General features: G+C 37.2%; 2 protein-coding genes across 3 annotated transcripts; both read left to right on the plus strand.

The window, feature by feature from the left end:
* The first annotated feature begins 298 nt into the window (after positions 1-298).
* f5 (coagulation factor V) lies at positions 299-13,381 on the plus strand. Its single transcript, XM_084121983.1, has 25 exons — positions 299-495; positions 890-972; positions 1,117-1,239; positions 1,695-1,907; positions 3,188-3,349; positions 3,429-3,650; positions 3,816-3,981; positions 4,068-4,248; positions 4,379-4,475; positions 5,289-5,494; positions 6,142-6,292; positions 6,386-6,598; positions 6,699-8,991; positions 9,101-9,269; positions 9,367-9,603; positions 9,771-9,987; positions 10,106-10,285; positions 10,362-10,478; positions 10,577-10,648; positions 10,729-10,814; positions 10,906-11,061; positions 12,468-12,612; positions 12,692-12,843; positions 12,937-13,119; positions 13,212-13,381. The coding sequence occupies exons 1-25, from the start codon at positions 353-355 to the stop codon at positions 13,356-13,358; spliced, it is 6,114 nt and encodes a 2,037-aa protein (XP_083978109.1). The 5' UTR covers positions 299-352; the 3' UTR covers positions 13,359-13,381.
* Positions 13,382-14,967: 1,586 nt separating this feature from the next.
* Positions 14,968-24,311, plus strand: gpr161b (G protein-coupled receptor 161b). 2 transcript variants are annotated; one of them, XR_014607469.1, is made up of 7 exons: positions 15,118-15,254; positions 16,241-16,649; positions 17,818-18,536; positions 18,626-18,733; positions 21,827-21,946; positions 22,979-23,320; positions 23,423-23,714. XR_014607469.1 is itself a non-coding variant. In XM_084122055.1 (6 exons), the coding sequence occupies exons 2-6, from the start codon at positions 16,288-16,290 to the stop codon at positions 23,257-23,259; spliced, it is 1,590 nt and encodes a 529-aa protein (XP_083978181.1). In that variant the 5' UTR covers positions 14,968-15,254; positions 16,241-16,287; the 3' UTR covers positions 23,260-24,311. The 2 variants fall into 2 exon arrangements, 1 of the variants encoding a protein (XP_083978181.1); XM_084122055.1 differs by having other exon boundaries at positions 14,968-15,254; positions 22,979-24,311.
* The last annotated feature ends 1,588 nt before the right edge of the window (positions 24,312-25,899 follow it).

Consider the following 25,899-nt stretch of genomic DNA (forward strand, 5'->3'; position numbering starts at 1 on the left):
TTTTTCTGAGAGTGAATATGTTCATGGAAACTGTTTTCCATTATTGTCAACATAACATTTGCTTACAAAAATAAAATAGTTTTACATGTTCAAAAAGCCTCAGAGTACTACAGATGACTAAACAAAAACAAGAAGTTTCAGTTTTTTTTAATAATGATAGGCTAGCGTGCTGCCCTTGAACGTGCAAGTGAAAGTGTGTGTCTCTGTGTGTGTGTGTGTGTGTTTGTGCATGTGTCTGTGTGTGTTCAACAAAGGGGTGGGGGGATATAAAGCTCACTGTCATTTCCCTGAAAGTTCAGACTTTCCTAAACTCCGGAACAGACCGTTTCTACCTGGAGTTTCATTGTCAGATATGAAACTCCACTCCTGGCCAGGGGCCCTGTGTGGTTTGGCCCTTCTGGCATTCCTGTGTCATTGTGCAACAGCTGTGGAGAGACGCTATTACATTGCAGCTGTTAATATTAACTGGGACTACACATCTGCCGGACACCAAAGGTATGAAAAATAACATTATTTGTTGGGGTTCAAATTGATTCTTATATTTTTCTAAGCAGTTATATTAAATGTTTGTCTTTTATTTGTTGGGTTTCTAGTATTTCAGAGATAAAGTAACTCACTGTTGTAAAACTGTATCAAATAATTACATATCTGTCCTGAGACAGTTTATTATCTGACAAGAAGTAGCATTCAAACTAAATATTTTAAATATCATTTTTACATGCAAGGCAAACAAGGACATTTTTATATATATAAAAAAAACCCCACAAAATGTTAAACCAGCATATATATATATATATATATATATATATATAGCTGGTTTAACATTTATGTCTATTTTTTTTCATATAAAAATTCATGTTAGCAATATATTTATTGTTGTTGTACACAGGACTGGACCATCGTATAAAAAAGTAGTATACAGGGAGTACAATGAGGGATTCACACAGCCTAAATCACATCCCTTGTCTTCAGGTACCTGTTTTCGAACACCTATTGACTTTGTTTCAACATTAAAATCCATTTAGTAATGCATGAAAATACATGCTTATGCATAAGTCATTTACACTACTGTTACATTAAGTTTTAAATTATGATTGTTCAAAACGAATGTTCTAGGGTTACTTGGGCCTACATTACGCGGACAAGAGGGCGACACAATCATTGTCACATTCAAGAACATGGCTGATCATCCCTGCAGCATTCACCCACACGGCATTGCTTACGAGAAGCAGTCAGAGGGTGTGTTCTGATGTGTTTGCGGTAACAGTATGATTGACGCAATAGTGTTGTAATGTAGAGCACGTTAGAAACAAGTAGACATGGTGCTATGAAATAATAGAGATGATACATTTCAAGAGGAATGCTGTTTAAAGGACATTATGGATTATTTTAGTAGTCATCATTTAGTTGAGTAAACACCTTGAGCAACACAAACATCTGTGTTTGATTTCTTTGGAAATATTAACCCAGGATACAAATTAACCACAGGCTGTACCTAAGTCCAAAGCATTGAGTCATAAATAAATATTTACCTATACAATATCTCCATGTTTTTAAGTACAATTTGTTAACCAAGATACATGGTTTAGTTTCATTTGTATATACATCATCATTAGTTTCATTCATATCATCATTAGTTTCATTTGTGTATGATGAAGCTGCATCCTTTTTGCACTGCTAATGTTTCCATATAGGATCTTCATACTTTGACAACACGTCACTTCTTGAGAAAAAGGATGACATCATTCTCCCCGGCCAAGAGCACACATACTATTGGGAGGTGACATCTGAGGTGACCCCGACAGCTGCGGACCCCCCATGCCTCACCTACACATACCTTTCCCATTATGACATTGTCAAGGACTACAACACAGGGTTAATAGGCACTATGCTGATCTGCAAGAAAGGTATGTGAGAGAAAAAAAACAAGATCCTGGATTTAAAATGTGATGTTTATTATGACATTTGTGCTTAGATGGGTTAAGACTCCCCTTTATCTTTTTCCTTTTGACCACTAAATCTAATCTCAACACATTTGCTAAATAGCTATGCTGTTATTTCCTTGACTGCTAAATATATTAGATCTGAACAGTTATGAGATTAAATTATATATTTTTGACAAGGATTATAGTGATCTGTAAATGTATTCTATGTTAGATATTAAAAGTGTTGTGGACATAATTCATTTAGATTTGTACAATACCCTTCTTTTTTAATTTTATTTAAGTGAAAAGCTCAAGTGAAACTCTTGGGACAAGATGCTTTAAAAAGCTGCTATATTTCAAATATAAGATTTAAAATGGAAACGTTGATTTACTGTCAATTGTAGGTAAAAACCCTCTATATAGTGAAACCAATAATGGAATATTTTATTATAGCAATAATATAACTAATAATAGGCCTAATACTAGTGCTACCATTGTACTGTAAAATAAAAAATAGCATTTAATAATAATAATTATTTTATTTTACAGAACAACAGTTTCTTAAATCCATACATAATGTCTTTCAAATGTTAAACCAGAGATTTCATTTTGGTTAAAACTGTGATTATATTTTCATTGCCCATGAATCCTTGCAGACCTGTTATGGATTTTAAATGGTGATTTTTGTAGAAACCGAATCATTCAGGCTACATTCACACTGTCAGTCTTGAAGATTGACAACCGCATTTACTTACTGATGTGCATCTCGGAATGTCTCATTCGCACATCTTACAGTAACGTCTCGAATAGGCCTACTGTCTGTATGAACGTGTAAGTCGAGTTTATCTGTCAAATCTTCATTAACCAACAACAGCAGCTTTTATAGAGTAGAACACCAAACTAGCATGAGCCCCATTGGAGAACAGTGACTGGATGTATTGGGATCTAAAACGTTCAGATATCACACAGCTGCGTTTTTTCCTAGAATATGGTTGAAAGTCCTGAAAATTGATGGGAGTTCAGATATAGAATGTGGCCTCAGTCAAATGTCTTCATTTATTTCCATTAATAATGTAATACATTGAATGATGCATCATCATCCTGTAGGCTACATGCTGAACTCATTTTCAAATGTTCAACAATGCATGACTAGTGTTTTTAAGGGGGACATCTTTCCCCTAGCTTATCATTTTGACTTTCCCAGAAATTACACAACTATAAACAGCTCTGTTTGTTTAGAAGAATATGTCCTTGTCCCACAGGCACCCTAGACAGCTCCGGAAATCAGATTCATTTCCATCAGGAGGCTGTGCTGTTGTTCGGGGTGTTTGATGAGAGCAAGAGCTGGTACAGCACAGGGGACCCTCCGCGGGCACAGGATGTCAAATACACTATAAATGGCTACACAAATGGCACTGTACCAGGTTGGTTTGATGTATTTTACACATAGCATGTTCATTTCTGCAAATCTACTTACGCATAAAACTTCTTGTCATCCTCCAGATCTGGACATCTGTGCTCACTCCAAAGTCAGCTGGCACCTGCTGGGAATGAGCTCTGAGCCAGAGCTCTTCTCTGTACACTTCAATGGGCAAGTCCTTCTGCATGATGGGCACAAAACCTCAACTGTTGGCATCATTAGTGGAACTGGCACTAGTGCCAGTATGACTGGTGTCCACCCCGGCCGCTGGCTCTTTTCCTCTCACATTAGCAGGCACTTGGAAGGTAAGACCTGCCAGAGAAACCACAAAACATGAATTATTCATTAAAACACTAACATATACAGTCTCTATTTCATAGCTTTGTAGAATAACTATTAATTCTGACAGTTTGTACTTTATAAAAGTGATTACAGTGCCATACACTGTAAATGTGATGTCATATTTGCAGCTGGCTTGCATGGATATCTAAATATCAGGACGTGTGATGAGTACACAGCACCAAAAAGACAAATTACTATCCAGCAGAAACAAGAAAGCCAAGAGTGGACTTACTATATAGCAGCAGAAGAGATCATTTGGGATTATGCTCCAAATATGCCAGACAACATTGATGGGTATGTGTGTGTCATGATTCATCAACAGGACATGCTCTTGTGTGAGCTCCATTCTAATGTTTTTTTTCTCACTTTATTCCACTCAGGGATTTCCGGATAAAATATTTAAGGCAGGGGTCTCAGCGGATAGGTAAACAATACAAAAAAGCTGTGTTCACCCAGTATAAAGATAGCATGTTTAAAGAGAGAGCGGAAGAAAGGCAGAGAAAGAAGGAGCTTGGGATTCTCGGGCCAGTGATAAGAGCCCAAATCAGAGATGTCATAAAGGTACAGCTTCTCACATAATCACAGCTCTAATCATTATTATATTATTTTATTTTGTGATTAAAGGTAAACAGTAGAATATTTCCAATGTTTCTGGTCAGGATGCATGATGATTGTGATGTTGTCTCTATAGATTGTCTTTAAAAACAAAGCATCACGTCCGTATAGTATCTATCCTCATGGACTGACCATTGATAAAGCAGCAGAAGGAGCCAGTTATCCTGAGGGAGGTTCGTCTAATATCTATGAATCTGCACCACACGCATGCAATTCATCAATGTATCTCTATTTAAATAAGCATACAACATTAGGAGATGTTCTGATATCTCTAATATAGGGTTGCACAATTCATCTAAATAAAATCTAAATAGCGATATGGCTTAGTGTGATCATTTAATTAAATAAATATATGCGCTGCTTGTTTCAGAGGTAAGTGCGCCACTGTGCTCATGATCCAGTTTTTGTTTCAGTGAAGCACACGAAAAAAAGGAGTAGATAACAAAAAGAGTCTTTATTAAATCTACACAGAAATCTCAGGAGATCGCAGGAGGAAACAATGACAACCATGTATAACACTGATGATACAAGACAATAAACTGAACAAAACAGGGAATACAGAGAAGCAAACAAGGGAGCTAAATGATACACGTGTAATTCAACAGAAACCTATGTAATTATGAATAAAACCACAGGAAATCAGGAAACATGGAAAACCAAACTAAAACAAAAAAAAATAAACATAACTGTGACTCAGAGCAGCTCGGTTCATTTACTGTGAACTGAGCTGCTCCGACACACTGAAAACACAATTATCACACGTGTAAATGAACAGTGAACCAGCTTCACTCTGAAACAAACAATGCATATTTATTTAAATCACAGCCTTTGATAATCATCTGGTTTTTTTTTCCCCAGTATCATGCAGCTCTGATCTATAAACTTATTTATCCATGGCAAAGATACATGTAAAATCGTAAAATAAAAGCTTAAGTGTGACTGAACCGAGAAAAGTTATTTAAACAAACCTGCTGTTTATTTGAAAGGGAACCAGACACATGGCATTCAGCCAGGAGAGACCTACACCTATACATGGAGTGTGTCTGAGGAAGATGTACCAATGGACAGTGACCCCAGATGTCTGACCAGGATGTACCACAGTGCAGTGGACATTCCTCGAGACATTGCGTCTGGTCTTGTGGGTCCTCTTCTCATCTGTAAGAGCCAGTCTCTCACCAAAAAGAATATACAGGTAAGTGTTCTATTTGCGAAATATTAAGTCACTGAATCAGATGCTCAAATAATTCAAATTAATCCATTCTATATAATGGATATAAGGCATCATAGGAGCACCTTGTATGGGACGACTGTTCCAACCAGTAGGCAGCAAAGTAAGATACTTTTTTTTTTTAACCTAAAATACGTATAGGGCGACATGTGTACCATTTACAGATAAGACGATATCAGAATGTGGTGATAATTACAGCTATACTTATTTTTTTCATTTACATTTTATCCAAAGCGACTTACATTGCATTTCAAGGTACACATTTTTACATTCTTATCAGGTCTTACTTTCCCTGGGAATTGAACCCATAACCTTGGCGTTGCAAGCGCCAACGCTCTACTGTTTGAGCTACAGGAAGCTACATTACATTTTTCAAAAATGCAAAATAGGTCTATCTATAAGTTGTATATATATATATATATATATATCGGCTTGTGCATAGAGTTCCACATTTTTACCTTAGTGACAAGCTAACATCAAATGTGAGTAATGCTTTATGGAGTTGCTGCTTATGTAGAGTGTTTTGAAGTTATGAGGTTCTATTATGGTTGACATGCTAAGTAAGATGGACGCAAAGCAGCTCACTCAAAAGAAATTCTTCTCTTTTTCAGCTAAAAGCCGACAAAGAACAGCATGCCATGTTTATAGTTTTTGATGAGAACAAGAGCTGGTACCATGATGAGAACATTAACACATACTGCAGTGACCCCAAAAGAGTTAAAATAGATGATCCAGAGTTTTACATATCAAATGTTATGCACAGTGAGTGATTTTCTGATGTAATCATGTCAGTGTTGTTGATTCATACATGGTATGATATGGTACATAATGTATTTATTGCATCAACTCTTACAGCAATCAATGGTTATGTTTATGAAAGTGGCCAAGAACTGGGATTTTGTCATGGTGAAATTGTGACCTGGCATGTGTCGAATGTTGGCGAACAAGATTACATCCAGACTGCCACTTTTTATGGCCATACATTTGAACTAAAAAACAGAGAAGAGGATGTACTCAGTCTGTTTCCCATGACTGGCGAAACTATCTCTATGAACATGGTTAATATAGGTGAGTATCCAAATTATTTATAATTTTTATTTTATTTTAAGATTTAAATATTGACTATACACATTCTCCACATTCATATATGACACTCTCCACTTTATAGGTATTTGGCTTTTAGCATCACTGAACTCTCATGATTCCACTAAAGGCATGAGGGTGAAATTCAACGACTTTGAATGCTTCAGAGATTATGTAATGGAATATGATTATGAGCCAGAGTCAGATAAATTCACTGTATGGAAACCTGTGTCCATCACTGACATCAAAAAAGAGGCACCAAAACGAGTAAACCCTGGCATGGTTGACGAGGATACTGATAACTATGCAGACTACTTAGGCTTGAGGACATTCAAAAACTTAGCAGATGATGTTGAGCAAATCGATTTTTCAATGCTAGATAAAGATGATGGTTTATTGCCGACTGTTGAGGCACAAAGTCCGGCCAACTTAGCAGATGAAGTTGAGCAAATTGGCCTTTCGATGCCAGACCATCATGATGATGATTTATTGCCGACTGTTGAGACAAAAAGTCCGGCCCTAAGTAACGAGTTGGACAAATACAAATCACACAATGTTACTTTAGGAACTTTCAATCAAACTCAGACTCATGGTTTATCAGCTGAGGCGGCTGGTTTGGACAAGATACAATCTTCATATAAAGTCTTGAATAAGAGCACAGAAGAGGCATTGCTAGACATGGTGAGCATTTTTGATTCCAATTCAGAGGACATGTCAAACAATGAAACAGACAGTATTATCTCACATTTTTCGGTTGTAGAAAGAAAGGTTCGCAGTCTACCAACAAAGCCAGTGAATGAAACGGAAAGTGTCTCCACAAACGACACTCTGGATATTCAAATGAATGCAAACATAGCAGAAAACGGCAATTCATCATTAGAGACAGAAAGTGTCCCTGCTAATACTACTCATGCTCCAATAATTGAAACAAACATTACCAACACAATGAATGAAACACACAGTTTCCCCACTAATACAAGTATCACTTCATCTGATGCTCCAAATGGTGAAAGAAACATCTCCATGGAGGATGAAAATGCATCTTTAAATTCATCTGCGTTGAAGCCCCTGCTATCAAACCAAACCTTAGTAAACAAAACAGTTCTTCAAGAAGAGCTAAACGCTAAAAATAGCACTGACGTAGCAGATGGTGACCGGGATAGTTCGGGTCACGTCTTCATATACAACGTGCCTAGTCCTGACTCTCTGTCCAATATTTCAGAGACACCAGATGAGGAGAAATTTGTCCTTCTGGACATTGATTATCCCTTAGAAATTTCAACAGATTTAAAGACTAGGTTGGAATATGATGTCTCACTATTGGACACACTAGAGGACATTGGTGAACTAACTGAAAACACAACAAGGATTCTGGTACTCAACAGCACAAAAGGGAATAACACCAGTGAGATGTTTTTGCAGATAAATTCTGAAACTGATAGCATTTTTAATCTCAATTTGTCTTCGCCTTTGAGAAACAGCACCTCACAGAGCAATGAGTCTGAATCTTCAAATGAAACCTTGCCTGGCTTCAACCTCCACCTTGAACCTGAAATAACAGAGAACATAACATCATCCACTAATGATTCAATGCAATCTCACAGTGAAATTTCAAGGAATGCATCACAGTTCTTCCCTTTAGACAGTAAAGAGAATACATCCTTTTCTCTTGGCCCTTTCAATGTTTCACCGAAGAAAAACGGCTCAGAAAGCGAAAGTGAAGAGGAAGTGGTCATCTATCTGAAGAACAATCACAGCGAGGCCATACTCACATCTCATATCGACCCAAAAGAAGAGCACTGGGGTTATGAGGGCAAACACGAACTTGTTCATATGGAGATCCCAGATCACATGAAAAAATACATGACAGACACAGCAAATTCAAGTAAGCCAAAGAGTGAAAAGAAAAAAAAAGTAGTTCACCAAAGGGTAAAGCCGAGAAAAGGACATGGCATGAAGACAAAGAAAAGGAAAGAGTATAAGCCTCAGCCACGTTCTGCTTTTTCTCCAAGGGGTATTTCTCCAAGAGGTTTTGGACCTTCTGTGTTTAGCCCAAGGGGAACCAAGCCTGTCACGAGTGAGGACGACTTGATGGGGAAGGCCATCGTCATAGGAGTGCCAAGACAGGATTTCAATGATTATGATTTATATGTTCCAAAACAAGGGCAGGAAACAGATTTTGATGGTATGTTTGATCCCCCAGAAGAATATGAATATGTAGAGTACAAAGACCCTTACAGCAAAACGGCAGATTTTCAAAGCCCAGTTCTTGATACAACATCCCAGCATTTCTTAAAAATGGCTGGAGACAAGAATACCAGGACTTATTTCATCTCAGTTGAAGAGGAAGAATGGGATTATGCTGGTTATGGGCAGAGGTACTGTCGGCATCATGCATTTAAAATAATAATAATTTTTTTCATTTCTAGAAATAAAAATAAAGAGTGTAATTAATTTGTGAAATTACTTTGTTTTATGTTTCCAAAGGAGGCATGATAAAACATCTCAAAACGAGAGGCCCACAGCTTTCAAAAAAGTGGTGTTCAGAAAGTACCTGGACATGGCCTTTAGTATCCAAGACATCCGAGGGGAAATGGATGAACACCTGGGAATTCTGGGTCCGGTTATTAAAGCTGAAGTTGATCAGACTGTTCTGGTACACCATTAAATATATGAACATGCTTGTGCAGAAATGAGAATTAGAAGCAAATCGAAATAAACACTAATAATTACATTCCTGTTTTCTGTGCTAGGTATTTTTCAGGAACCGTGCCAGTCGTCCTTACTCTTTGCATGCAAAAGGAGTAAAATACTTAAAACAAATGGAAGGCCTGAGTTATGATGACAAGTCACCGTACTGGTTCAAACAGGACGATGCAGTTCAACCCAACAGCACCTTTACCTACATGTGGACTATAAATTCCAAATCTGGACCTCAAAATAATGAATCTGACTGTCGAACATGGGCCTACTACTCTGCAGTGAATCCTGTAAGCATGAATGTTCCTTCATATTCCTTCAAGGAGCAAGCACTTTACCCAAGATTGCTCCAGGGAGCTATCCATTTAATGAATGTACTGTAAGTTAATTTGGATAAAAACGAGTGCAAAATGACTATTATTCATTTTCACTTAAACTGAATTACTTTCGTGCATAGGAGAGAGATATGAACTCTGGGCTGATCGGGCCACTTCTGGTGTGTAGGAAGGGTACACTGGCTAAAAAGCCTGTGGACAGAAGAGAGTTTGTCCTGCTCTTTATGACGTTTGATGAGAATAAGAGCTGGTACTACGAGGAGAATAGGGAGAGGATTGAAAGGAAAAACAGAAGAGCAATCATGGATCCAAACTTTCATGATAATTTAAAGTTTGATGGTAAGAAAGTTATTTTCAGCTATTATTTTGTGCAAGTATTGAGATAAAAAAAATAGTTTTGCATAAAATGACTTAATATTTATTTATACTATCTTATTTGTACATTTTATTTCATCAGCTATCAATGGAATTATCTACAGTCTCAAAGGACTTAGAATGTACACAAATCAGCTAGTGAAGTGGCATCTGATCAACATGGGCTCTCCCAAAGACCTCCACAGTGTCCATTTCCATGGTCAAACATTCATAAATAAGGAATTAAAGGACCACCGTCAGGGTGTTTACCCACTTTTACCAGGTTTGTAGTGGTGTTAGAAGATATCTACTTACCTAGATGACCTAAAAAAGCCATTCACTCAGCCCCCATAATTTAGGTGGATTTGCCACATTGGAAATGCTGCCTTCAAAGCCTGGTCTCTGGCAGCTGGAGTCTGAAGTTGGACTTTCACAGCAGAGAGGAATGCAGACCCTATTCCTTGTGTTAGATAACGGTATGACATAGACATATGGTAATTTATCATGCTGATCTTATTACACGAAAACAACAGATTTTGTCAGATCTTAAAATCTAACCTGGTCTGTTTTGCAGTCTGTGATCACCCTCTTGGTCTCATGTCTGGAACTGTGCAAGATGAACACATAACAGCATCAGACTATAAAGGTAGGATCTGAAAGCATAGCTTTTTATGTACTGTAGTCATGGTTGGTCATACTATTAACACATTTAACTCTGTGTTTAAGAACCATGGTATCCTCATTTGGCCAGACTACATAATACAGGGAAATACAATGCATGGAGTACAACAAAGACAGGACAGCATATTCAGGTAACCAATCATAATGATGTGTAGACAATTAGCCCATAAATAAAGAATGCTAATGACTAGTAACTTAAGGTGGCTGTATCCTGCTTTCCAGGTGGACTTTCAGAGGCCGGTAGCGATTAGTAAAGTTGTCACACAGGGAGCCAAGCATTACTTTGCACATCATTTTGTGCAGAACTACACCATTTCCTACAGTACAGACAAAAAGAAGTGGATCTTCTACAAGGGAGACAGTGATACTGTCAGAAAGGCAAGTGACTATTTCTGTGTGGTTGTACACTAAATGTACATTTCAGCAAACTAGCCTGTTCACACTAAACACGTTTTCCATTCCACTTCGCTGCTTTTTAGTTGTTTTTCTATGTAAAAACATAGAAAACACTATAGGGCAGGGACGGTCCTGGAGGGCTATGCTCCTGCAGAGTTTTGCTCCAATCCTGATAAATCTCACCTGCCTCAGCTTTCTAGTAATCCTGAAGACATTGATTAACAGTGTTGGGGGTAACGCAAGTAATCGGATTACTTTTTTCAAGTAACTAGCAAAGTAACACATTACTTTTAAATTTACAACAAAATATCTCAGTAACTTTTTTTGTAGAGTTTTCCCATTTATTGATCGACACTTTGTAAACATGATGGTTATTGATTGTAGTTCTAGACTAAGTGTGAGCATGCATTTACTCATCTCACTTGCACAAAAGCAGATTCAGTATTCCTCCTCAAAATGAATAAAACCTTAAAATATTACACCAACCTCATTAATTATGTTAAATAAAACAAATATACTTTATGTATTTAAGCTCACTTTATTGCTACTGACCTTTGATGATCCAGTTCAACCATACTAAGTAAAAGGGGTTTGTTATTAAAAAACAAACAAGCAAGTCCACCTCAGGTTAGGAAAAAAAAAGTCATGTAAATCAATTAGTTACTTTTTTAGGGAGTAAAGCAATATTGTAACGCATTACATTTTAAATTAACTTTTCCCCAAAGTGTTGTTTAGCTTGTTCAGGTGTGTTTGATTAGGGTTGGAGCTAAACACAGTGGCCCTCCAGGACTGAAGTTGCCTATCCCAGCACTAGGGGGCCTAAGCAAACTTCCAAGGTGGCCTTAATGATTTAAAATGAGATAAAACAAGCTAAAACAACTAAAATATATTTATTATTTTAATTAACCTCCTCAGCAGCTGTTTGCTTTCTTTGAGGAACCAGGGTTCCCACTGTCTTAGAAAACCTGGATAGCCTATATAATGAAAAGTCATGTAAAACATTCAGTTACAAAAATCTGGAATGCTGAAATTGTATAGTTTATATGGAATGATTGTAGTTTGTTTTACAGAAACTAGAAGTGGCCATTGATTAAAATAGGCTGAAAACAAAACTAGTGCTAGGGGGACCTTTGAATTTTGTTGCAGACATTAGAGGGCCTTGGAGTCACTTGGAACCACTGCAATAGACGGATGGCTTTGGCCTTGAAGTTGCTTCTCACTGCTTTTTTAGCACCACATTTTTAAGATGCTGTGTCAAGTTAATCATTTAAATGCATCTCAATACCCATGTTCTTTTTCATTCCACTACATCTAATCTGAATGTGTTCGGTGTGAAAGGAGCGGCCCATAGGATGTGAGCAATAAACCTTGTTTTTCAATGCCGACAGACTATCGAAGGGAACAGTGATGCATCCGATACGAAGGAGAATATATTTTTCCCACCTCTGATTGGTCGATACGTGAGGCTGCATCCTTCACATTCTTACAACAACCCAACTGTCCGTTTGGAGTACTATGGTTGTGAGCTTGATGGTATGGACTAAATCAAACAGATTTTGTTTCCCTATATGGTTCAGATATATTACACCAAACCTCCTCAATGTGTTGGCAGGTTGTTCTCTGCCATTGGGAATGGAAAGTGGCCTCATTGAAGACACTCAAATCACTGCCAGTTCTGTGGCCTCCAGCTGGTACTCTGGACAGTGGCATCCTTGGTATGCACGCTTAAATAAGCAAGGCACCGTCAATGCATGGCAAGCCAAGGTAGCTAAGACATACCTCATAAATTAAACCTTTAATGGCTCTATTACACTGCAAACAAACCTCAAGCCTCACTAAACTGTCTGCAATTTACAGAACAATGGCATTCAGCCATGGATCCAAGTGGAACTCAAGGATATAACGAAAATAACTGGGATTATAACACAGGGGGCCAAAATGTTACGCAATGAGATGTTTGTGACAGCATATACTCTGGAGTACAGTGAAGATGGAAGAAGATGGACAAAGTACACAGATGATGAGGATTATGAACAAAAGGTAAGCAACCTCACTTTTTGGGATTACATTTGTGGAAAAAACAACAGTGTTTTATGTCTTCAGAATGACAGAGTGACTTCTTTTATTTCCAGACATTTCAAGGCAACACAGATAACAATGGCCAAGTAAAGAACTACATCTACCCACCAATATATTCCAGATTCATCCGAATTATTCCAAAACGATGGCAGAAATGCATTACTATGAGGATTGAGCTGCTTGGTTGTGATTTTAAATAAACACATGCACTATCTTTCACTAATATGACAACACGTGTTTTATATATATATATATATATATGTGTATGTGTGTGTGTGTGTTAGTATTAATTGTATTATGCTAAAACTCTGAATAAATTAAAGGATCATTTCCCAAAAAGTGAGGTGGATGAACGCAGAAATTTGTTAATGTGTTCCCACATTTATAATGGCTATAATTTCTTATCAGAATCAGAAAGAGCTTTATTGCCAAGTATGTTTACACACTTAATGAATTTGTCTTGGTGACAGGAGCTTCCAGTGCAGAAGTAAAGTAAAGACATAGTGCAGACAAAAGAAATATAACACAATCATTATGATCACAGCATGCATACGCCACCTAGTGTTGCATAAATGTCTTCTCGCTCTTTCTCTCACACAAACACACACACACACACACACACACACACGTGTTTGCAACACAATGCCTATATGTGGTCTTGGCCAAAAGAAATCAGGTTTAACCACTGTATAAAAACACTGAAATGTTAAAGAGTTTGTCCTTTCTCATAATCAGCCACAATATTTGAATCTATGTTATGAAACTTAATTCATTTTCAGATTTCTCATTCAGACTAAGTAAATAAAACATTTTGTTTAAATTTGTATTCATAGACTACATTTAGCCTATTCACAGAATGTCAGCATCCGAGCAGTACTTCTTAACTATGGGGGCCACAAGATGATTTAAAGTTATTTAATTCATGTAATTTCACCCTTTAATTTTATTTACCAGTACTTTTTATTTATTTGATGTGCTATGCATTTCAATAGGCAGGCCTATGCATTGGCAATATTGTAAATGTTAATAAGCATGGCAATTGATGCAGTTTTATTGAAGTCAAATATAGGAAAATGCCCTCCCCACTCTCCAAGAACTGTACTCATCCAGAGTGAGATATGGGTTGGCAAAATCATTCTGGAGTCTGGACCCCTCACACCCAGGCCACTTCTTCTTAGAACTTTTGCTGTCTGGTCAGCGCTCCAGAGTACTGAACACCAGAACAGCCAGGCATAGGAACAGTTTCTTCCCTAAGGCAATCCATCTCATGAACAGTTAATGCTCCCACTTGGCAATAAACGTGCAATACACAACACTATTTATACATTTGTTTATTTATACTTATTTACATTTCCTTGCATTTGTATAACATACCATACCTGTATATACATATAACGTCTATTGTCTATTTTTGTATATTGTGTTTTTCCTGTTTACTTATTCTATTTTTATTCTTTTTATTATCTCTGTCCTGTCACTGTCATTCTATTTGTGCTGTGGAAGCTTCTGTCACCAAAACAAATTCCTTATGTGTAAACATATCTGGCAATAAAGCTCTTTCTGATAGATAGATAGATAGATAGATAGATGTGGCTATGTGTTGTTGCTCTAAGATTGAACATGTTTAGATATTTTTAGTGGAAAACAGACATAAATACCGATTTAACAAAATAATTTGTAGTGTGTATACTATACATATTATACCCCATGAGAAGACAGTAGAGCACATTGTGTGGTCGATGAGAGTGAGACCCTCTGGATTGTCTGCCGTAGAGACGGAGGGAACTTTTCAAGACGAGGGTTTTCGACGCCATTGTGACGTCAGCAGCGCCTCTTTATTCACCGCCGACCGCAACAGCCGCAACAAATGAACATCCCTTAATCGTTTGATACTTTGTAATTGCGTTGAAACTTCGAGCATGCGTCTCCGAAAAGCTTTTTTGTTCCGCGTGAGCGTGAGAAAACCCAGCATCTTGCAGAAGAGGATAAAGTTTTGGGATTAAAGTTAGTAGTCGCCGCTCACTAACAAAGCCAGCCGGAGCAAGTTACCAACCAGCACTGCACTATAGCGGGATATCGCCTGGCCCGGGGAGCTGGTACGTTTTCTATAGGCTACATCTATCATTTAATTGGGATTAACTATGCATTTTAAATCTAAAGAATCAGGAGCACATTTTTTGAGCAATGCAAAATATAAATTTGAGAAAGAAATCTGCTTGCGGTTCACTCTCTCGGCTAGCTGATCACATTGCTGTGCTGTGGTTGTTCATTGAATGGGCATCATGGTGAACGATTTATTGAAGAGGCATGACAGATCCACATGCAGTGGCCCCAAACACATTAGGATACTTAAGTCACACATAAACTGTAAAAAACTTAAACATATATGTTATGGTTTGATATTTTGTTATCTAATGCAGTGATTATTATGTGCAATGTGTCCAACTATATATACATATATGTATTTTTTTTATTTGATTTTGTTGTCATTGTTTTTTATAAAAGGATTTCTGATTATCTTAATCTCAGTTGTAAACGTATTGTTATCATTAGTCAGCCGCCTACAGTAAGCCTGCTAACCTTGTAAAGCTTGCATATTTTTTGTAGCCCATAGTACACAAATTATGTAAAATTGTGTGCATTTAGTTGAATAAATGTGATGTTCTCTGAATTCTTCTCAGCTCAGTTATATGATTTCTCATTATCTTAAATCTAATTATTTTAAACTTATTGTTATTTTTTGTCAGCCATCTGCTGAAAGCCTGCTTACCTGATGTAAATATTGCATATTTTTGTGTGCATATAGTTGAATAAATGTGACTTTTATTTTCTTAACATGCTGTGATTCTGGTAGGAGTCTTATTTATACTTAAAATCTGAGATCAAATGGTCTCTGAATTCTTCACAGCACAGCTCAGTTCTTAACAAAAAGCACATTGTGAGAGTGCGTAATCCACTTTTGTACAATGTTTTGCATTGTACAACTTTACTCAGTACACCCTTGAATTAACTCACCACACCAGATTATTTCTCAAGTTCCAGACAGCTTTAACCAGGCTGCTTTTTCTCTCATATGTTGTAGTTTGTCAACATGTCTGTCCAGTCCTGGGTAGCCAGCAGCCTCCCATAATGAACAGCTCTAAGAATGGGACAGCGGTGGCCAACTCCACTAATGGCCTGGACGACGGTGGGCTCGTGGTCTTGGAGTCTGTCTCTATCATCATCATAGCCATATTGGCATGTCTGGGGAATCTGGTTATTGTGGTGACGCTATATAAGAAGCCCTACTTGCTGACACCCAGTAACAAGTTTGTCTTCAGCCTGACTTTGTCCAATTTGCTGCTGTCTGTACTAACGCTGCCCTTCGTTGCGGCCAGCTCTGTGCGTCGGGATTGGATGTTTGGGGTGGTGTGGTGCAACTTCACAGCACTCCTCCATCTTCTCGTCAGCTCGTCTAGCATGCTTACACTGGGAGCCATCGCCATTGACAGGTCAGTCGTTGTGTTATTATATCCTGTAGTTTGAGGAATCCTTGGGGATAAGGGCCAATAAAAGTGTTCACGATAAAGAAAAGGAACGAACTTTGGTTACATATGGTTTCAAGGAAAATGTAATGACTCTAAAAAAGGCCTTGTGGTGTAACCATCATGTAAAAACATATTTTCCTTATACCTGTGAGTGTACAGAATTTTACATAATCTGTTAGGCTAAACATTATTATATACACTTTTTTTTTTTTTTTTTTAAATGTGAAAATATTTCTCAGCATAAAAGTATTTTTATTTTATTTTTTACAAACATCATGATTAATACATAAATATAATTCATTTTAAAAGTAACCCCACATGGCATTTTACAGCTTGAACCATGTCATAAAAATGTCAAATTATTTTATATTTTAAAAGATTAATTGACCTTGACACAAGGTCATAAGGGTTTGCAGGGGTCCTCTCTATGATATCATTTCCTGTTTTATGTTTGTTTCAGCATGGTGGTGTTAGTTAGATTTGGTATTAAATATTAATGAGCACTTTTTGTTTTTCATTTCATCCAAAGAAATAATAATAAAATATTTTGCCGAACTACTTATTAATATTTTTGACATTGTACGGCAGAAATCAAACACAGAAATTCATTACAGAAGTTAAAAACATGCTCATTCAAGTCATTGTATTTATGAATTGCATTTTTAATGTATTTTTTAATAAATAAATTGTACAGATTGAAACAAAAAAATAATGTAATGCTATTGACCCATAAGTAAATGCATATGAATGTTCAATCACACGTATTATTATAAAAGCTCTAATTCAAGTTAATTCAAGAACAGTTCTTGGCGAAACATGCTTTTTGACTGCTGTAGTCAATAATCATAATGTAATTCTTTAATTCTGCAGTTCACTATGACACTGAAGTCTAGTCTTGCTTGAACAGTTCCTCTGTTTTTAAGAACAAGATACGCATTGAAAAATATCTGACCTATTCAACTCTATCAATACACAAACCCTCGTGCCCATCTGAGAAACTTAAAGACCATACTTTATTTCTGACAGTTTGAGAGTCTTAGAGAAAGACCCCCTTGTCGTTTCATTGGCTAGTCATGTGTATCTATCTCATGAGGAACTGATTGCATTTTATCTGTTTTATTTCAATGTCTAGGTACTATGCCGTATTATATCCCATGATCTACCCCATGAAAATCACGGGAAACCGAGCTGTGCTCGTTATTGTTTACGTGTGGCTCCACTCCCTGGTCGGATGCCTTCCACCACTTTTCGGTTGGTCCGCTTTCGAGTTTGACCGCTTCAAGTGGACCTGCACGGTGGCTTGGCACAAGGAGATCAGCTATACCGCCTTCTGGGTTACGTGGTGCTGCCTTCTTCCACTGGTGGCCATGCTGGTCTGCTATGGCGTCATCTTCCGCGTGGCCCGCGTCAAAGCTCGCAAGGTTTACTGCGGTAGCGTGGTGGTGGCTCAGGAGGAGTACAGCTCTCAGAAGAACGGCCGCAAGAACTCCAATACGTCCACATCTTCTAGTAGTAGCCGCAAGAGCCTGATCTATTCTGGGAGCCAATGCAAGGCGTTCGTCACCATTCTGGTGGTGCTTGGGACGTTTCTGACAACTTGGGGTCCATATGTGGTAGTTATCAGCACCGAAGCACTGTGGGGTAAATACAGTGTTTCTCCACAGATGGAGACGCTAGTGTCCTGGCTGTCTTTTACCAGCGCCGTGTGCCTTCCACTTATTTATGGGCTGTGGAACAAGACGGTACGTAAGGAGCTGTTGGGCATGTGCTACGGCGACCGCTACTACAGAGAATCTTTTGTTATTCGGCACCGTACCTCTCGTCTCTTTAGCATCTCTAACCGGATAACGGGTGAGCCTGCTACTGTTATCTTTATTTCCTGGGGTTCTTCATAACCTAATGTTTGGATGAGATGTCTGAGAGTCTTTGTTGTTTAACAGATCTGGGGATGTCTCCTCACCTGACGGCCATGTTTGTGGGTGGTGGGCAGCTCGTGGGCCGTGGCAGTAGCACGGGAGACACTGGCTTCAGCTATACACAAGACTCAGGTAGACCTTCTACTGTTGATCACACAAGCTTTTAAAGGAATAGTTCATCCTGAAATTAAAGTTCTGTCATAATTACCGCACCCTCGTGTTCCAAACCTGTATGACTTTCTTTCTTCTGGGGAACAAAAAAGAAGGGTATTAAGCTAAATGTTCTGGGTACTTTTTTCTCATAGAATAAAAGTAAATGGAGGCAATTGCTTTCAGTTTCAAAAAAGCATGTGAGCATCGTAAAAAATAGTCCATGCTACTCATGCTGTGTTTCAAGTCATCTGAAGCCATACTAGATACATTTTCTATAAGGAAAAGGCCAAAATTCATGTTGCTGTTCACTGAAAATCTTCTCTTCTGCTGTAGCTCTTGAATCTCATTCACACTTCTTCATAAACGTACATATTACATTCAGTCACATGGTATGCAACAAATACAGTTAGACATAAGAGAACTAGCGCAACACATTGCACCACTTTTGAATATATATGGAAACCGAATCAGATTTGAGAGCTACAACAAACTAGAAGGTTTTCAGTGAATAGCAACTTAAATTCCAGTCTGTTAGTCACACAAAATCAAATGGCTTTAGATGACTTGGATAACTGATGAATGGTAGACTACTTTTATGATACTTTAACGATTCTTTTTTGTCATTTTTGGAACTCCGCACCATCCGTCACCTTTGAATTCCATTGAGTGGAAAAGAGCTGCGCAAACTTTATGCATAATATCTCTTTTTTCCTTTTCCATGAAAGATTTTAAAATGGATGAGTACATTGAAAAAACTGTTAATTTTTGAGGAAACTGTCTTTAAAGAAGTTTGTGAAGATTATGATAGGTTAAATACCTTTTTGGTTTTGTGATGATATCCTTTTTTTGTATGGATCCACAATATACAGTAGTCAACATTTGAAGTGGATCAAAGCCTTTCATCAATTTTGAACAATACCAGTTCTTGATCCACTTTTTTGGTGACTTGAAACTTTTTTGATCCACTTCAAATGTTGACTACTATAGTTGTACCACATTGTCCGATATTAGAGATTTTTCTTTATTTTGTCCGAATCAGCCAATATTGTATAATCATTTATGCATGCTATTTTTACATCTAGATTACCTTTGTCTTCATCTAATGTAGTGGTTCTCAACGGGGGTGTTGGAAGCAAGATTTTTGAAAGGGGGGCGTTCAGGTGTTCATGGGGGGTGTTCACGAGTTTACACCAAAGTTCCAGGCAAGACCAGATTAAACATGTAATTACTTGCAAAATAATTGCCTACAACATTCTAAAATCTGCCAGTTTAATGCGACATGTAAGCTATGTATCGTTTCTTTTGCAACGACTCTATTATTTTTCCAGTCAGAGACCAGCGCTCAAGCACTGACTAGAATCCAGCGCTGACAAGAATTAGCATTCACATGCTCAAAAATGTGTTTCACGCTGACAACAATCCGGTGGTGGCTAGAATCCAGTGCTGACTGGAATCACGCAGCGGAGGAATGGAAAGTTGACAAGCCATTAAAAAAGTATTGACTTAAGACCCACTTATATATCTTCAAATATTTTCAATAAATAATGCTCCCATTCACTCCGGCGACAAATTTAAAAATTAATTAAACTAAATTGTATTCATATGGTAAAACTTTTACATTTTTAGGCATTAACTAATGCCAGTGCCTAATGCCAAAATGTTTTCTTTGTTCACTAAGTAATTTACTGGTCAGGCATTATTGTTAACTCGCAAGACTGTAAGGAGAAAATGACAATTTGATGGATAATTTAAATATATTCTTTAATCACATTTTGGTAATGTATTAATTCCGCCGTCACATTCACTGTCACTGAGCACGAAACGCTGCTTGGATAGTTTCAAGATAGTTAAAAATAATTATTAATACAATAATAAGTGAATTGTTCATATGTGTTTAATCTTGTTAGAATATATATATTTTTTTTTATTGATTATGAACACAAATTAATCATGACAAACTAAATTAATTGTAATTTAATTGTATTAATTATACCATTGATGAAAACAAGCTGATACCAAGGTATTTTAGGTATTTTATTTTTCATGAAAAATCATGATTGTATTTTTTTTTTTTTTTTGAAAGTAAGGTTAATGTAAGCTGCTTCTTGCAATACTCTCCTAAATGCGTAACAAAACCTAAGTGCAAACATTACCGTTTTAATGACGTATAGCCTACGGTCATTTTTACTGTCCAATGACAGCCCATCTTATATCTACTTTGAGTGGCATGGGAGAGAGTCGGAAGTTCATTTGTTGCCCCTACGAGTTTATAATAGCATATTTTAACAAGATTTTCAAATGGATAACGAAAAAAAAAGAAAAAAAGTAAAATTATGTTTTAAATACAGTGAGGAAAATAAGTATTTGAACACCCTGCTATTTTGCAAGTTCTCCCACTTGGAAATCATGGAGGGGTCTGAAATTGTCATCGTAGGTGCATGTCCTCACTTATTTATTTTCCTCACTGTATGTGAATAAACAGTCTCATATGTCTATTTATTTTTAATATAGACCTACTGTTTATTAATTTATTGTTCTATTTTATTTAACATTTTTACATTTAACATGAATAATCAAACCTGGATAAGGGACCTGGTTTGAGAACCACTGATCTAATGCTTATGTTAGTCTTTAAAAACACTGTTAAATGTAATATAAAAATAAATGTTTTGTCACATATGTCACACATATTATTGTGATGCCTAAATTCACTTTTCAAAATTCTAATTCAAAATGTATTTTAAAAAATAAAATAAAATTTAATTTCATCATTTATCAGTATCAGCCAGAATTTTGATATCGCGGCATCCTTACCTCTTTGAGTACTAGAAAACCAAACAGCAGCAACCCCCACAGCTCTGAGCAGTCAGCAGAGGTGGTTTGTTGGCCTGCAGACTGCTGTTATCAGGGTATGCCATTTGAGGAACACAGAGCCCATGAGTATCGCATAACAGACAGACGGCGATGCTCAGCGGCTCTCCCACAGTGTCCAGACTGGTGTAGGTGGGTGGTGGGGAGCAGTGTTAAAACTGATATTTGATTGAAACATGCCTGCTGTGATTTACCCGCTAGCTACAGACGTCATGCTGTTGGACAGCTACACCTCAGAGCCCTCCCACTCAGCCCTCTGTGTTGCCAATAAGAGAAGAAGTTCTGTCACATTCGAGGACCAAGTGGATCAGATTCCTAAAGGTGTCTATCATGGTGTTATTTTACATCTGACTAATGCAAAAAAAAAAATTTTTTTAGTTATCATCAGTACAAAACCAAGCAAGTAGATCCTTGTGAACAGTTGTAGTTTACAAAATTTTGATTGGCACCAATACAATTGGGTTTATTCTGAATGGGGTCGGTAAGATTGTTTTTTTAATGTTTATGAAAGTGTCTTATGCTCACCAAGGCTGCATTTATTTGTCAAAAATACTGCTTAAAATAACTGTTTTCTATTTTAAAATGTAAATTATTCCTGTGATGCCAAATTAGAATTTTCAGCATCATTGCTCCAGTGTCACATGATCCTTCAGAAATCTTTCTAATATGCTGATTTGGTGCTCAAGAAACATTTTTTTTTATCATTATCAATGATGAAAATGGTTGTTTTATAAATTTTGTGGAAAGTTATACATTTCTTCAGGATTCTTTAACGAATAGAAAGTTCAAAAGAACAGCATTTATTTTAAATATAATATGTTTACATATTTTTTATTTTTATACAATAACAATGTAAAAGTATTTTCTGAGTTTTGATCAATTTAATGCATCCTTCGTGAATAAAAGTATTCATTTATTTTTAAAATATTATTGACCCACGCTTTTGAACAGTATTGTGTATATATAAGTGTACATACACACCGTTTAGAAAGTATAGTCATAGGACTTTATACGCGTTTACTTGAGACTAATGCAGTAAAGCACTTTGCAAAAGTTATATCCAGTCTGTGGACTGTTATGTCCATGTTAATCCATTAAAATGGGTTATTTTCACCTGATACATTTATGGAAATGTAGACTTGCAAAATAATGTTTGTGCATACTTGGTTTAACTGTTTAGAACTAGTCCCACCTCAAAAGTTTGAATTAAATAACTTTCATCTCAAATTTTTATGCAGCAGAAGCTTCAATTTTTAAACCTTTTCACAAACTGATAGAAAACACTCATTAATTAACAAAGCAGCATCTGAAAGTGTCAGATATTTAAACTTTCTTCCATTTCTTTTTCTCAAGGTGACCCCTCAATAGAACAAGTGACAGCAGACGTCCATAACTCTTTGGACAGCTTTGCGTCCTCTCTGGCTAAGGCTATAGAGAATGATGCCAAGCTACAACTCTTTGGGGAATGGACTCAAATTCACACAAGTCTGTTTACAGTACGAAACACACAGAGAGCTCCCCGTTCCCTGGATGGACAGAGACTCAGGATGGAAAGCATCGATGAAGGAATAGTTAAAGATGATGATGAGGAGGAGGAGGAGCATGAGGAAAAAATAGGTGACAGTTCCATGTAGTTCTTTCACTCAGTGAACCACTTAAACAACCAGAACCTTGTGTAATCTTTAGCTTTTAAAGGTACAGAACATTCAACAAACACATTGGCAAATGTTTACAAATATACAGTGGTTTATGTGTAATTTACATACTAGGTAACGAACTTATACTTGATTATTTTAGAAGCAACTGCTGCTACTTGGCTTGGTGAGACCAAAGACCTACAATGATGGCTGTACCTGTAAGGTATCAGGTACTACAAGCCCTACTGTCACTCACCAGAACAAGTTATGTTTTTATAACATACAAGATATTGTAAAATCATGTACAGCCCTCATATATTGTCAGGTATTTTGCCTCTTTCGGGTACTGTATGTATTATGTTTACTCTTTTCTTACAAGGAAACTGTAACCACTCTGTTTTATATGTACTGACTGTTTGTAAGAATGAATATCCTAGAGAAAGTCTTCTCTCAACTTTTCAAGTTCATTATTAATATATTCAATTATTTTTTTAGTGCCACAAGGTTTAAAGAAAATATACCAAATCTCTTGGGGGTTATATTGATGTGAACAAAGAAAAAGAACCTATTTTCAGGCCCTTACAGTGAAAGGGCCTGTATTTTTCCAGGCATTGAATTGGCATTGGAGAATCATGTAAAGGACAGGAAGATACTGGGCATAATGTAAGGTAGAATGTCTCTTAAAATGCATATTATTTTATCCATAGTTTCCGGTGGAAAATCTGATTAAAATGCTTTGGCTGAATGTAATGGTGTGAGAAAGCAAGAACAATATAGTTGCTGTCTACCGTGTCATTAGTCAATGGTACAATTGCACTTGAAGATTTTACGTTTGATCAGTGACTGATCACATTTGTGTTTTCACTCCTACCTTGTTCGGTTAGTATACTCTGAAAATGTGTTCGGAAATAAGGATAAATCATTCCTGTGGAATCTTCTTTTTTTTTGCATTGTGCCAGTCATTTACAGTTGTGGTCAGAATTATTTGCACCCCCGGTAAATATGATCAAAGATGGCTGTAAAAATAAATTTCTTTATTGTTTATCCTTTTGATGTTTCGTTCAATTTTTTTTTGTTGACAAAATCTAACCTTTCATTGAAGTAAAATAATTCAAAGTGTGGGGTAAATAACATTATGAAATAAATGCTTTTCTCCAAAACACGTTGGCAATAATTAGTCACCCTTTTATTGAATGCTTTTTGCAACCTCCTTTTGCCAAGATAACAGCTCTGAGTTTTCTCCTACAATGCCTGATGAGTTTAGAGAATCCTTAAGATTCCCAGATCCATGTTGGTGCTTTTCTTCAGTTGACCCCACTCATTTTCTATAGGGTCAGGGGCAGTGGCGTAGGTTTGATTTTGAAATTGGTGGGGACGGGGACATCAATATAAATATATTTTAAGTTTTGATCGAAATTATTGCTAAGGATATATCAGTGTCACTGGATATTGGTAGGGACACGTCCCTAGCGTCCCTACTAAATTCTACGCCCCTGGTCAGGGGACTGGAATGGCCATGGCAGAAACTTCATTTTGTGTTCAGTAACACATTTTTTGTCTTGATTTTGATGTTTGTTTTGGATCATTGTGTGGGGTTTCTCAAACTCGGTCCTGGAGGGCCACTGTCCTGCACAGTTTAGCTCCAACCCTGATCAAACACACCCGAGCAAGCTAATCAATGTCTTCAGGATCACTAGAAACTCACAGCTAGTGTGTTTGATCAGGGTTGGAGCTAAACTGTGCAGGACAGTGGCCCTCCAGGACCGAGTTTGAGAAACCCTGGTCTAATGGAAGATCCAACCACAGACCATTATACGATTTCTAGCAGAGGCTGTCAGGTTTTGATTTTTTATCTGTTGGTATTTGATAGAATCCATGATGCCATATCTGAACAAGATGTCCAGGACCTCCAGCAAAAAAATAGGCCAACAACATTAAAGATCCAGCAGTATATTTAACCGTGGACTGTATATATAAACCTATCTGGTGGGTTTACTTCCAAAAAGCTCTTCTTTTAGTTTCATCTGACCATAGAATCCAGTCCCGTGTCTGACAACTGAACATGCTGGAGTTTGTTTTTGGAGTGAGAAGAATTTTTTTGAACCGTCCCAAACAACATGTGGTGATGTAGGAGTTGTTTTTTAATAAAACGGATAGTTCCAGTCCTTGATTCTGATTGGTTGAGCCTCGTTCGAAGCCGTTGTAAATTACTCAACAAACATACAACTGTGACCGCATTACATTAGTATAACTGCGCAACTGCAGTTTGTGATTCTTTGTGGTTGCTGCATGTGTTGCTTAGCAACCTCTTTGGAACTACATTGCTTGGCGGAGGAATAAATGTGTTATAACGTTATATTTTTTGTTGCTGGTGTTTATTTTATGAATAAAATTAATATTTGTATGGAGTAACCGTTTTATCCGCTCTGCGTCGTGCCTAACAACGCCCCTTAGCTGTTCTAAATCCACTGTAAAACACGGCTTCGCGGGGCTTATTGCTTAATTTTAAGGCTTTCTGACCCCAAGACTAAACTAATCTCTGCAATTCTCCATCTGTGATCCTTGGAGAGTATTTGGCCACTCAAACCTTTTACACCTCGCAGTGCATGAAGAAAATATAGACACACGTACTCCATC

The sequence above is a fragment of the Abramis brama genome (genome assembly GCF_963993115.1).
Source record: "Abramis brama genome assembly, chromosome: 8".
Lineage (NCBI taxonomy): Eukaryota > Metazoa > Chordata > Actinopteri > Cypriniformes > Leuciscidae > Abramis > Abramis brama.

What these genes read in the sequence shown, in the direction of transcription:
- f5 (XM_084121983.1), top strand. Translation starts at nt 353, where the DNA reads ATGAAACTCCACTCCTGGCCAGGGGCCCTGTGTGGTTTGGCCCTTCTG. An exon ending in TATGAACATGGTTAATATAG is followed by an intron (nt 6,599 to 6,698) that starts GTGAGTATCCAA and finishes TCCACTTTATAG; the next exon opens with GTATTTGGCTTTTAGCATCA. An exon ending in TGTTTACCCACTTTTACCAG is followed by an intron (nt 10,286 to 10,361) that starts GTTTGTAGTGGT and finishes CCCATAATTTAG; the next exon opens with GTGGATTTGCCACATTGGAA.
- gpr161b (XM_084122055.1), top strand. Translation starts at nt 16,288, where the DNA reads ATGAACAGCTCTAAGAATGGGACAGCGGTGGCCAACTCCACTAATGGC. An exon ending in GGAGCCATCGCCATTGACAG is followed by an intron (nt 16,650 to 17,817) that starts GTCAGTCGTTGT and finishes TTCAATGTCTAG; the next exon opens with GTACTATGCCGTATTATATC. An exon ending in CAGCTATACACAAGACTCAG is followed by an intron (nt 18,734 to 21,826) that starts GTAGACCTTCTA and finishes TTTACCCGCTAG; the next exon opens with CTACAGACGTCATGCTGTTG.